The 12,682-nt window shown below is 40.8% G+C and overlaps 1 protein-coding gene across 2 annotated transcripts in view; it reads right to left on the bottom strand.

The window, feature by feature from the left end:
* The window catches only part of jhy (junctional cadherin complex regulator), a 98,086-nt gene that overhangs the window by 25,066 nt on the left and 60,338 nt on the right, over nt 1-12,682 (bottom strand). For both annotated transcript variants that reach the window (XM_043676817.2, XM_087976440.1), the window contains 2 exons: nt 10,306-11,117; nt 2,552-2,843 (listed from right to left, as the gene is read on the bottom strand). In XM_043676817.2, coding sequence (XP_043532752.1) covers nt 2,552-2,843; nt 10,306-11,117 — 1,104 coding nt within the window. The remainder of the gene's footprint in view (nt 1-2,551; nt 2,844-10,305; nt 11,118-12,682) is intronic.

Genomic DNA, 12,682 nt, shown 5'->3' with positions numbered 1-12,682 from the left:
ATACCAACCACTACAGTGGAGAAAGTGAGGTCTGCAGATGCTGGAGATCAGAGCTGGAAATGTGTTGCTGGAAAAGCGCAGCAGGTCAGGCAGCATCCAGGGAACAGGAGAATCGACGTTTCGGGCATAAGCCTGAAGAAGGGCTTATGCCTGAAACGTCGATTCTCCTGTTCTCTGGATGCTGCCTGACCTGCTGCGCTTTTCCAGAAACACATTTCCAGCAACCACTACAGCGGACAGCTGAAACTGACAACCGGAAGCGGCAGGGACAGACCACTATAAACACCGGAGGAAACATCAAAGAAGCGCTTCGCAGGAGACTGCCAAGCACTGATGATGTCGCCTAGCCAGGGGACGAAACGTTTGCAACAAAAACTTCCAGCTCGGCGAACAGAACCACAACAACGAGCACCCGAGCTACAAATCTTCGCACAAACTTTGATTAACAGTTATGGCCAAAATCTATCCAAGTCTTTGCAACTTCCAGTAAATTACAGTGTCCCAGAGATTAACTTTGATATATAGTGATGAAGTCAAAAGCAGGTCAAAGTGAGCAATCTCTAGAAATCTTCTGAAAACAATGAGGGAAAATCTTGCAATACATGGAACTACAGTAGGAGTGGTTGGTAAGGACATGGCAAAGGGAATGAGGTGCAGTGTGGTGTCGGAGGAATGGAATCTACACAGGCATTATTTAGATGACTTAAACATGGCAACTGGGCACAAAAAGGTCCCAGGAGGAGCCACGTATCACTCTGCGAGCAGCAGGAAATGTTTTTACGATTAAATCAGAAGCAGGAAGGGGCCAATGCCCACAACTCAATTGTATCAGGAAATCCATCCGATTCATTAACAAGCCACTTGACACCAATTATCTCTGAGCCTACCAGAATTTAGAGAATTCAGGGAATGAATGGCAGTCACAGAGCTCTCCTGTGCCTTTTGAGGCTGCATTGCAAACACCATCACATTTGTCAGCAGGCTACTGAGAGGGTCTCTCATTAGTAGGCGCTCTGTTCACAAACGAAGAACCGGGTATTGGGAATCAAAGGAGTCACAGAAAGCCCACTCACCCCCATCATCTTTGCCTCCAATCCTTCTACGCTCTCACTCCTGTTATCCAATCCCACGGCCCCCCAGCTCACCCTCAATTACTCTCAAGCCCTGTGATTCAATGAAGTTCCATGGTGTCATTTTAGTAGCATGACTGTCCTTTGCATTTGGTCGCACTGCAACCAATCACGAGCTGCAGGCTTCAGATTCATTGACAGCTCCAGAGTGAGATGGAATTTTGCCCCAGGTTCCTAAATCGCATGCAAAACTTAATGCTGGTCATTATTTATTCAGGCTTATACCATGGACGTAATTGTAGTTTCCCTTCAGTTCTGCAACTGGTGGGTGGAAACCTCAATGATCTCAAAAAGTCCAGCCCATCATGTGCGCTTCTAAGGAACTAAAAATAAAAAAAAACTGAACTGACATACATCTATAAAGCACTTCTCACAAATTCAAGACATCCCAAAGCATTTTACTGTCAATGAAATACAGTCACTGTCAGAAAACAGAAATAAGGCAGCCAATTTGTTATAGCAAGGTTCCACAAAAAAAATGCATTAAGTTATCAAACAATTTGTTCTTGATGATGGTGAGACATGAACGTTCATCAGTACTTTAGAAAATATTCTGAAGAAACTGGTCAGTCATATTAATAAGATAAAAACAAAACATAAATACTAAATCAATTTAAAAAATGGAAATTAAGCAAATTAGTCATCATGCTGGTTAAAAAAAGTTGTATTGATTTTCTTATACTGATTTGCTGAAACTCTTTCCATTCGTTATTATAAAGCCCCGATTCTATGCAAAGGCTCAGTTCCCAAAAATTTCTATTATTTATATAAACAGAAACCATGGATACTGGAAACCTTAAATCAAAAAATGTGGAAATACTAACCAAGTTCTTAATTATATTTGTGTGCACAGAGACTCTACCCAAAATACTTAAATAAAGTTAAGATTAGATTAGATCCCCTACAGTGTGGAAACAGGCCATTTTGCCCAACAAATCCACACCGATCCTCCAAAGAGTTACCCACCTTGACCCATTTCCCTACCCTAAATTTACCCCTGACTAATGTACCTAACATTATGGGCAATTTAGCACAGCCAATTCACCTGACCTGCACATCGTTAGATTGGGGGAGGAAACCGGAGCAAACCCACGCAGACATGGGGAGAATATGCAAACTCCACACAGACAGTTGCCTGAGGCGGAAATCAAACCCGGGTCCCAGGTACTGTGAGGCAACAGTGCTAACCATTGAGAACTGAGACAGAAGATTTGCACATGACATCATGTAAGCCTTGTAAATTAATATCAGTTTGAAACGCATGAAACGTCTTTGTGCAGGATCATCAAATGACAAAAATTCCACAAAGGATGTAAATACCATTTTACCACACGTAACACAAAATGTCTTATTAAGATGCTGTTTTTATAACTATCATGTAAAGTTTCAGAAACTGTCAGCCATTTTGGCTGTGTGTGTACCTTGTATTTATTATTTTCTTTCAGCTTATTAATCTTCTCCATTTGTGCCAGGTAGCCATCTGAATTACAGCGTGATAGTGTCACTGCTTTCTTCTCATTTGGCCGAGTTTGCTCTAGTTCAGAGTCACTGTCTCCCATGAGGCCAATAGGTGGCAGCACCAGGTGAGAAGCACCAGGGTGTGTGTGAAGCGGACGTGGTGTGCCCTCATAAATATGCTCCATTTGCTGAATGAGGCGTGTGCTCGGAGACTGAACAAAATGATAAGGGGGTAGAAAGGAAAGCGGTGGAAACCTAGATAAAAAAACAAACAGGAAAGGTGATTAAATAATTTTTATTGAATTAACTATTGCCTGTAACATATTTTAAAAGGCAGAAATACGGAATAATCATTTACAATAGGTCAGGGAAATGGTTCTAGCACTTAGCTTTTAGCTACTGAAAAACAACGAACATGTTCTTACAACCCTAGTGGGATCAGTGCACTAGAAGTCAAACCCCACTATTGCATGAGTTGTCATCAAAGTGAAATACGACCAATTTAATCTCTCAGATGGTTAATGCTTGACTGTGACTTCCATCTAAGATAAAAGAAATTCACACCAGGTTTCATTAATGAACAAGAAAATCAAAATTTTATTGTAACAAGCTTATCCTCTGACAAGTGGCAAAAATGGATTATTAATAACTAATGTGAAGTTAAGCAATACTTTCTTTAAATCTAATCATTCACACGTAGAATGGGCACTCAGATGGGAGAAGCAGTCCTTTTAGAAATAGCTGAGATAAAATAAGGCACAAAGTCTGTGGATCAGAGTCCACTCAAAAAAGGGAAACAATGACTTTTCTCACAGTTTTAAAAAAATATTTTTACAATTATATATTGTTGACTGTTGCAATTGTCAATTTGATAGTGGAGAAGTTGGACTTAGGTCTTGGCTTGAAGTAGATGTTTACCTCATTTTTAAAATCTTCGAGTGTGTTTTTTTTTCATTTAAAGTTAGAGAAAGACAGAATGATCTGGTTTGCTTAGGAGCTATTTGGAGACCTGTGCCCCAATTGCTCCTTAGGTCTGCACAGACCTAAGGATAGGTTTGTGCAGATACACAAACCAATGCAAATCCACTGATGAGCAACTACTTTTATCTTTCACCTGATACCATTGTGTCTCACAATAATTACTGAAATTCAGCTTGTTAAAAACATACAGGTCTTTGTCAATCCAACAAGCATATTTGAGTTATCAATACAATGAGGCAGATTTCCACTGGCCAGGCAGTTTTATTCCAGCGTAGGTAGGAGTTGTGCTTGGAAGCCCTGCAGAATCCCAATTGTAGCACACTCCAAATGAATTGCCAGGGAAATTGAATTTTCATCTGGGGAATTCCTTTATACCTGGAACCCTCCAAAATTCTCCATTAAAAACTTGAGACTTCAGATAGCTTTGATGAAATTAAGTAAAATAGTTACTCAGGAACAGACACTAAAATATACAGTCTAATTCCAAATCATGTCTAATTCCTGAGTAACTATTAAACTGACATCATTCTTACCTCACATATTCCAAACTACACTTCCCATAGAACACTAACACCTTACAGACTCTGACCCAACACCCCTTCCTCCAAGGAGCTGACACATCTTTGGAGGCCTAACCCTGGAGAACTAACATTCCCTGCTCATCAACCTAATATCCTGTGCCATTGCCAGACATGACAACTGATGCCTCCCCAACTGCAGCACCACTAGCCCTGTTCCTGCCAAAACAACTGTTGAACATAACCCAACCTCTGAACCCACCTACCACCGCTGAACCCAATCCCTACATCCCCCCATCCTGTTGCTACTGGACATGACCCGTGTCACCAGACCCAATGACCCATTCCCCACTAGACTGTACCCTTCTTCATCCCGACAGGATCTTCCCCTTGGTCGCAGCCAGACTCCAACCCCACCCCATCCCAAATCAACTCCCACTCTTCCTGCCCTCCTTAAACTCTTAAGTGGCTTCTTTGGCACTTACACCCTGGAACCCTAATCACTTGGTGCTGTATACTTTTCCTGAAGAAGAGGTACACCCTAATCGTCGACTTCTCCACTCTTGATGCTGCTTGGCTTGCTGTGTTCTTCCAGCCTCCTGACTGTCTACCTTGGATTCCATCATTTGCAGGTTTTTTTTGTCTCTTTCCCTTCCCACTGCATCTGACCAACCTGACACCCTAGCCTCACCACAGCTGGCAGCCTATTACTGGCACCCCTTCCAAGCTGACCTCCTATTCACTTGACACTCTAGCCAGCCTGCATCCAACTTAGCTGGCACCCTAGTCAATGAGCATCCTACTTACCTGTCACCTTAACCTCCTAGAGTCCTAACATCACACTTACCTGATGTACTGTTCATTTGACAGCAGCTGTTAAAATAGATGCCAGTACCTTTAGGTTTCAGAACACAGCACTGAACTGCTCTAAAAAAGGGACATGGTTTGTATAATCTCACAGTCCTCAGAAAAAATGGCCCAGTAACTGGTTCATTCTCTGCAATAAGGCAGTTCAACTTCAATTTTTCCGGTCTATATTTTCAAATAAAATATGTCACAAAATAGTCCGTATAAATAAGGTTGAATTTTCGTCGTTTCACAATCATACTGAACAAATCTGAGTCTGAGACAGATTTTTTTTTCTGGCTGCAACAGAAGCACAAAGGCTGGAACCAGTTACAGTTGATTCTGAAATAATGCGATAGTTCTATTCTCACGCGATCTTATGTTATGAGAAAATCGTGCAATAGCCATGCCATTTAAACTAATGGGGCTGGAATCACCAATACAGGTAAGGAAAGTTTGCATTCTACAAATAACAGTCTAAACTATTTAATCACGTTAAAGCCAATTTGCTTTGAAGAAAAACACATTAAAGCAGAACCGACTATATGCTAATTAGTGTCGAACAGCATTCTCAAATTATCAACGTGCATATATTTGGTTCACAAGGTTTTGTCAGTCTCAAATTGGAGGAGAATTAGCATTTATTGTTAAATTTGGTTTTGATTGTCAGTGTTATGTAAAACATTATACCAACCAATATCAAAAATGGAAAAAGAAACGCAAAAACAAAAATTGCTGAAAAAACTTTGCAAGTCTGACACCATTGGTGGAGAGAAAGCAGAATTGACATTTCATGTCCAGTGACCCTTACTTTCTTACTTAACCAAAAACATTAACTCTACCACCACAGATACTGCCACACAGGCTGAATTTTTCCAGCAAATTTTGTTTTTGTTCCTGATTTCCAGCAGTTCTTGAGGTTGTTTTTTTGACATCTATTGAATTCTTTTCTTGCATTTTGCCTAGTTTTGCCTAGTTAGACATCAGAACTTGCTAACCTTTTTAATAGTCATCTTTAGGAATGGTGATCTACCCATGGGAGCCATTTTGGCCACAATAATCAACAAAATGTGGTTTTTGTACATGTCAAAAATTTGACTTTGCTATAATTGTCAAATTAATAAAAAATGTTTTAAGTTGTTTTGGTCTATAAATACTAGAACAGTGTTTAATATACTGCACTTCAACCCTAGTCATGGTCTCCTGTGAGACTATTTTGCGTGTAGCAAGTGGATTTCTCCAAGTAAGTCATTAGTAACTTTCAGGAACATCATCACTACAAAGATAGCCTGCAAAAGAAAAACAGCTCTTAATCATAGAGGATAAAACCAGATAACATAAATTGATTAGACAACCGCAAAGTTGGCCAATTCTATAATTAAAAAAACCCATCAAACTTGATCTTGAAAAAATATCAATTCCCCAATCCCTTTTAGCTAAAGGGACAAACGATTGTTACATCAAAGGGTCTAACATTTTTACGGATAACTTGCAAATAACAATCTCCCATATTAATTTGGAGAAATGCTGCATGAATCCAATATCATACAGATTTTACAATGAGTTTGAAAGACAAGAATTAGTTGTTCAATTAGCACCACTAGCTGGCCTATCAGTAAATGACTCTTATAATGTTTGGATATATCAACATGCTTTTCAAATCTACTGCTGAACAGTAATCATCTGCCAGTTAAAAACTGATTGCCAACAACTTGTTTTAAATAGTCGTAATTGCTTGTAGTAAAACAGATGTAGCTGCAGTAGTGATTGCATAATTGTTTTATGTTAGCTTCTTCAAATATTTTTGTTACAATTATACATAACATTTGGAAAATACTATTAAGTATTAGTGAAAATGAGAGAACGCAGTTTGAGTAAACATGACTTAGTTAACTTATACAATGAAGTACTTTTTAAAAAATGGAAATTAAATGACAAAAAAAAAATTTTATACAGAGAACAAGAACAGTGCAACGCAATAGCAGTATCTTATCTAGCAAGAATTGAGATAATTTTTCAGAAACCAAACAACCATTCAATAAACAGTGATATATTAAAACCTCAAATAATCATTGTCAAATAAGATGTCAACTAAAGTGTAAAAGGTTTACTTATTTCTTTCAGGACTTCTCTCTCGTCATAAATATAAATAACCAATAACAATGAACCAGTGATGGTGCTGCCTTTAGGAATGAGAAATTTGTCTCAGTGCTAATAGTTCAGTAGTTGTTAGTGGAACGATCCAAGCCCTGCCATCTTCATTAACACCTTGCTGCTGATCATCCATCCATTAAGTGTCATAAATGTCTCAAAGTCCCCTCAGTGATATCTAATGTAATTCGACATATTTGAAAATAACAACAGCTGGCTCTTATGTTGCACATGAAATATTCCCATTACCTCTTTGCTAATGTGCTAGGAGCAGGGGTAGGGAGGAAAGAACAAATAAAATCTAATGCAATCTTCAGGTTCTGCAGTTTTCAAAAAGCATGAGATACCGCTGGATAAGCCTGGAGAAAAGGGTGTGATACTTTGTTCTGAAGATTTGTGCTCCAGAATTAACTGTGTCCTTTGACCAACTGTTCAGCTAGTGGTGCTGATTGTCAAAATCGATGGATGACAGCTTCAACACAGGCATTTCTAGAATAATTTGCAAATTTCTTCAGCTACATGCTTTCCACAAAAAGCAGAACACATCCAATTCAGCCAAGTACTAATGCATTAGCTTGCTCCCAATCATTAGCAAAGTGATGGCAAGTGTCACCAACAATGCTATCAGATAGCATTCACTCACCAATGTTCATTTTAGGTTCTTCTGAGGTCACTTAACTCGAAATGTGGCATCAAGGTGTCCTAGAAAAACTGAATGAAACTTTCTACTTTTTGGAGCCATACCTCGCTGGAGGGTGGACGACCTTCACTTGAATGCAAGGATTATAGGTAAGAGCATGAATTCACACGTGGAATTGTATTGTTGGTATCATCACAAGAGACATGTTTGAAGGAGGGGCAGGACTGGCAATTCAACATTCCCAGGGTATGCATCTTCAGCTAGGACAGGGGTGTAAAAGAGGTGGTGTCACATTGTTAATTAAGAAGCCTGTTACTGCAGTAAGGAGGGACTGTATTCTGGGAGAGTCTTCAGCTGAGGCTTTGTAAGCAGAGTTTAGGAATAAAAAGGGGGCAGTCACACTGTTAGGAGTCTACTATAGACTGCGAAACAGGCTGCAGACAACAGACAAGCAGATATATTGACAACTCACTGAGGTGTGTTAAAACAATAATAGGATTATATGAGGGGATTTCAACTCACCCAAAATTAACTGAGATAGTCATAGCATAAACAGTTTAGAGGGCACAGATTTCTTGAAATGTATACAGGACAGCTTTTTGTATCAGCATGTAGTACGTCCAACAAGTGACAGTGCATTGCTGGACCTAATTCTGGGCAATGAAGCTGGACAGGTGCTCATGGTGGTAGTGTGAGATCATTTTAGTGATAGTAACCACAAAAGTATATTTTAAGTTTGTTATAGAAAAGAAAAAAGATGGCCTGTGATAAAAGGTTTTTGTAATGGGGGAAGGCAGGATCTGGCCAAAGCAGACTGGGATCAGTTACTACTGGGCAAGCCTCCAACAGTATAGTTGAGGAGGTGGTCCAAAATGGAACTGGCAAGTGTGCGGGCATAGCATATTTCTTTTAGGGGGAAATGTTGCAGCAATAAGCCAAGAGAAGCCTGGAATTCTAGGAATATTCAGGCAGGATATGAAGGAAAAGGCAGAATTTTAATTAATTCACCACCTTAAATCTTTTTTCTCTTCACTGAAGGTGCACAATGACAGCACTGTATACTATACTGTAGCACCATGACAAAATACCCAAGGCTCCTTCAACAGCTCGTTCCAAATCCATGAAGGATACTAACTAGATGAACAAAGGGAGCATACACACTGGAACACTAGGAATTGTAAGTTCCTCTCCAAGTTACGTGCTAGCCTGATCAGCAACTTGAGGCTGGATTTTCTGGGGAATGATAATCACACAAAGATTGCCATCCCATCTGTTCTTTTTTAACAAAAGGAATTAATCAGGGGTCCTTCAAAAATGTACAGTCATACTTCCATTCTGACAGTTCTCTTGTGGTGCAGAAGTGTCAGGGTAAAGCAAACCACACCTTTTTAAAACAGTCAACTGCCATACTCTGAATTTTGAAAGTTTGATCGGCAAATTTGATAGCAGCTGTCAAAGAACAAGTACAAAAGATAAGTGTGATGTTTGTGTGCAGCATGATTAGGGTGCCAGATTGGCTTGGGTACAGGGTACCATGCAGGCAGAATGTCAAATGATAAGATATAAGGTGTCAAGTGTCAGATGCAAGGTGGCAAGGGGAGGGTCATGTCATCTGGAATGGGAAATGGAGGGAGCAGGTCCAGTTGCGGGGGAAGGGGTGTTAGTACAGTGTGGGAAGAGGGGTTGTTGGCTCAGGAGTGTAAGCGATCTGATATGTACATGCGGTTCTTTGTGTTGTATGGGGTCAGTTGAATGACTCAGAAGTCATTCCATAAATTTAATTGTCTAGCTTCTCCTAAGTAACTGTTTACATCATTTTGTTTGAATCCTCTGAATTTTCGAATTTAAGTGGAAACGTTTGAAGAGTTCCAGGCATAGGGAAATTGCCCAGTGGAATCTTCAATTTCTTAAGAATCTGTTACAATGCGGATTCTGTAGGATCCCTATGCATTACTCTCTTCCACAATTGCAAAAAAAAACTGTTTGACCAATGGAAAATCTCGACTTCTATTTCCATTCTCTCACTGTCACTGTATTAAAAATTTTGAAGTCTCTCCATAATCACACTGTGGGTGAACTTGTGCATCTCGATCACAGTGCTTCAGGAAGGTTGTTGACCACAACTTTTACAGTATCACGAAGGGATTGGCAGAAAATGCTAACCTTGGTAATGATACCCGTGTTCCAAAGGCAATTAAAAAGGTTACTGCCATCCAGTTAATTGGATGGCAAGCAAGCCCACCCTCTGTCATTAATTGGTTGCTTCAAATAAAATCACCATTGAGTGACTGTTTCCAACACAGTATGGAGTCAGGACTCCTATTTGACTCAGTGTCAGTGTCCCAACCCAAAATGTAACACTTTACTCATTTTTCCTTGATACTAAAGGATCATGTGTGATTGAAAAAAGTGAGTAAATTTTATATCGTAAATCAAAGTGTCCTTTGGGTAAAAGCAATGTATTTTTTAATAAGGATCTCTTGCCATAATTGACCTTCCTTTAAGCAAATTTTCACTAATTGTAAATAACACAGAGAAAAATGATTGTGACATTGCTATACAGTTATTGCTTCTTGATTACCTTGAATTCCCATATTCTTTTTCAAACTGACTGTGATCCTCTTTTGTCATTTTTTCTTGATTCATGGAATAGGATTGAGAATTTCCAGCAGCAATATCTGTCCTTTGTAGATGAGAGTAACTGCAAAGACCTGGTGCTAGTGTTCTAGCAGAAACACCTTGATGATAGTTAGGATTGAGCATCTGGCCATGTTCAGTTTTCCCACACTGCATATAGAAAGGGGACTGCATGTTACACAGAAGTTGATGGTGGGCATTTTCTGGTACATACAAAGTTTTTAAAAAATGGGATGCATTACTGCTGAGCTGGTTTGGAAAATGAGAGATCCTTGATTCAGGATTCTTCTGATGCTCCTGAAAACACGGAACAGGATTTTGAGATGTATTATAAACATTGTGATCTCTGCAAATGGAAGCATCTTGATTCATCGGATGATGTGCCGGGACCAACTTAACAGTGGTCTGCGTATTGCCACCAGATGACAATGTATTTAAGTTGATATTCAGATTCACTGTTGGATGAGAATTCGGAACAAAGGCAGGACCAATTTGATTGACAGATGATGAAGTAAATGTTCGGTCAGTGCTTGGAGTCAACAAGACATGGCTGTCATCTCTCTGAATTACTAGCAACTCAGATGCATTTTTATGCTGATGGACTATGCTTTCAAAGTGATGTGGTTGGTCCTCAGAGACCTTGGATTTCTGCATCTGCTGTTTACTGGAAGGTTTATCAGGAGGTTTTGAGGATCTCTCTCTCAACACAGTGGTCAATCCTTTTTTCCGAGCAGATAGTTGTTTTGCTTTCTGGTTCTGCATTTTAAAAATTAACATAATTACACAGTGTATTAATACATAAGTATCATGGGTGATTTTTAACTGCCTGAAACATTATGACTTGCAATTGTCATAAAAGTGGTATCGGGGCCTCAACAGCCTGATCTACCTAATATAAGTTACAGACAGAATTGTAACTGAGGGAACCTGTACACACATGTAAACCATGTTATACCAATAAAGGTATGAATGGCTGAATGGCTCTCTTTTGTGTACTGATGTCTGCTATTTTAGAGAGATGGCAAGTACATCTGCAATCAGGGTCTTCCAAGTGGTGAGCTTCTGCTTTCAGTACTATCATTGTGCACTGCAATTGAGAGGAGGATCAGCACCTTTCCACTAAAAGGGACTATTTAACAAGAAATTGTAATTTTATTTGATTTCAATAGGATTGTTTTGTTGCACAAGAAATATGGGATGATTAAAAAAAACATCCCTGTGTTGTCTTTTGCTGAAGAACAAAAAGTGAGAAAAGGGAAGGATTAATTCCTATCACAGACAACATCCTGTTGATCCCCAGCCTGTGTTGAATGCAGGCTCACACCTTCTGACTCCCCAATGTCTGTCCATTATCTACAAGGCACAAGTCAAGAATACTCGTCACTTGCCTGGTTGAGTGCAGCTCCAATAAACACTCAGGAGGTTTGACACCATCCAGGACAAAGCAGACCATCTTGGTAAGTCAGGAGAATCCATACTCTCAACAAACAGTATTTCAATTCCATCTCAAACATCAAAAACTGTAAGTACAACAAACTTTTATCTACCCACCTCCATAACCAGCGCTCCTCGAACATTCCAGAAGATTCCCCTGGCCTCGGAAACACCATTAGCCATGCGGCTGATGCAGCTACCACCCCCACGCTGATTGATGATGTCACTTCTGCCCCCATCATGGCCACTCCCACAGCCACTTCCGGCCCTCACATCATCGCCGATGCCACACGCTCAGTGACTTCCGCCACCCCTTCTGCCGTGTCTGCCACCACTTCCGCCCCCACCAGCGCCACTCACCTGCATTCTGCTGACACGCCCCCCCACAGACCCCACTGTCACTATCCCCACCCCCCCAGAACCCCGAGGGGAACACAACCCCTGCTCATGACTCTACCCCCATTCCCCCCACCATCACACCCACTCCAGGTACTGGCTCCGACCCCACTCCCAGCTCTACACCCACACCAGCTCCCAGCTCCCAGCCCTGCCGAGTTTTCACCATCCCTCCAGACCTCCCCCTCACTGAGGACGAACGATCAGTCCTCAGCAAAGGACTCACCTTCGTTCCCCTCCGTCCACGCATCAATGAATTTAATACACGCCGTGACATTGAACAATTCTTCCGTCGCCGCCGCCTCCGAGCTTACTTTCACAATCAGGATTCCCACACATCTTCCGAGGACCCCTTCGCCCACCTCCAACACACTGCATCCACCTGGACACCCCGTGCTGGCCTATTACCTGCCCTCGACCTCTTCATTTCCAACTGCCGCCGGGACATTAACCGCCTCAACCTGTCGACCCCCCTCCCCCACTCCAACCTC

The sequence above is a fragment of the Chiloscyllium plagiosum genome, unplaced genomic scaffold, assembly GCF_037043375.1.
Source record: "Chiloscyllium plagiosum isolate Xiang-an unplaced genomic scaffold, Cpla_swu_hap1 HiC_scaffold_29, whole genome shotgun sequence".
Lineage (NCBI taxonomy): Eukaryota > Metazoa > Chordata > Chondrichthyes > Orectolobiformes > Hemiscylliidae > Chiloscyllium > Chiloscyllium plagiosum.
This window is presented reverse-complemented; position numbering and strand designations above follow the sequence as displayed.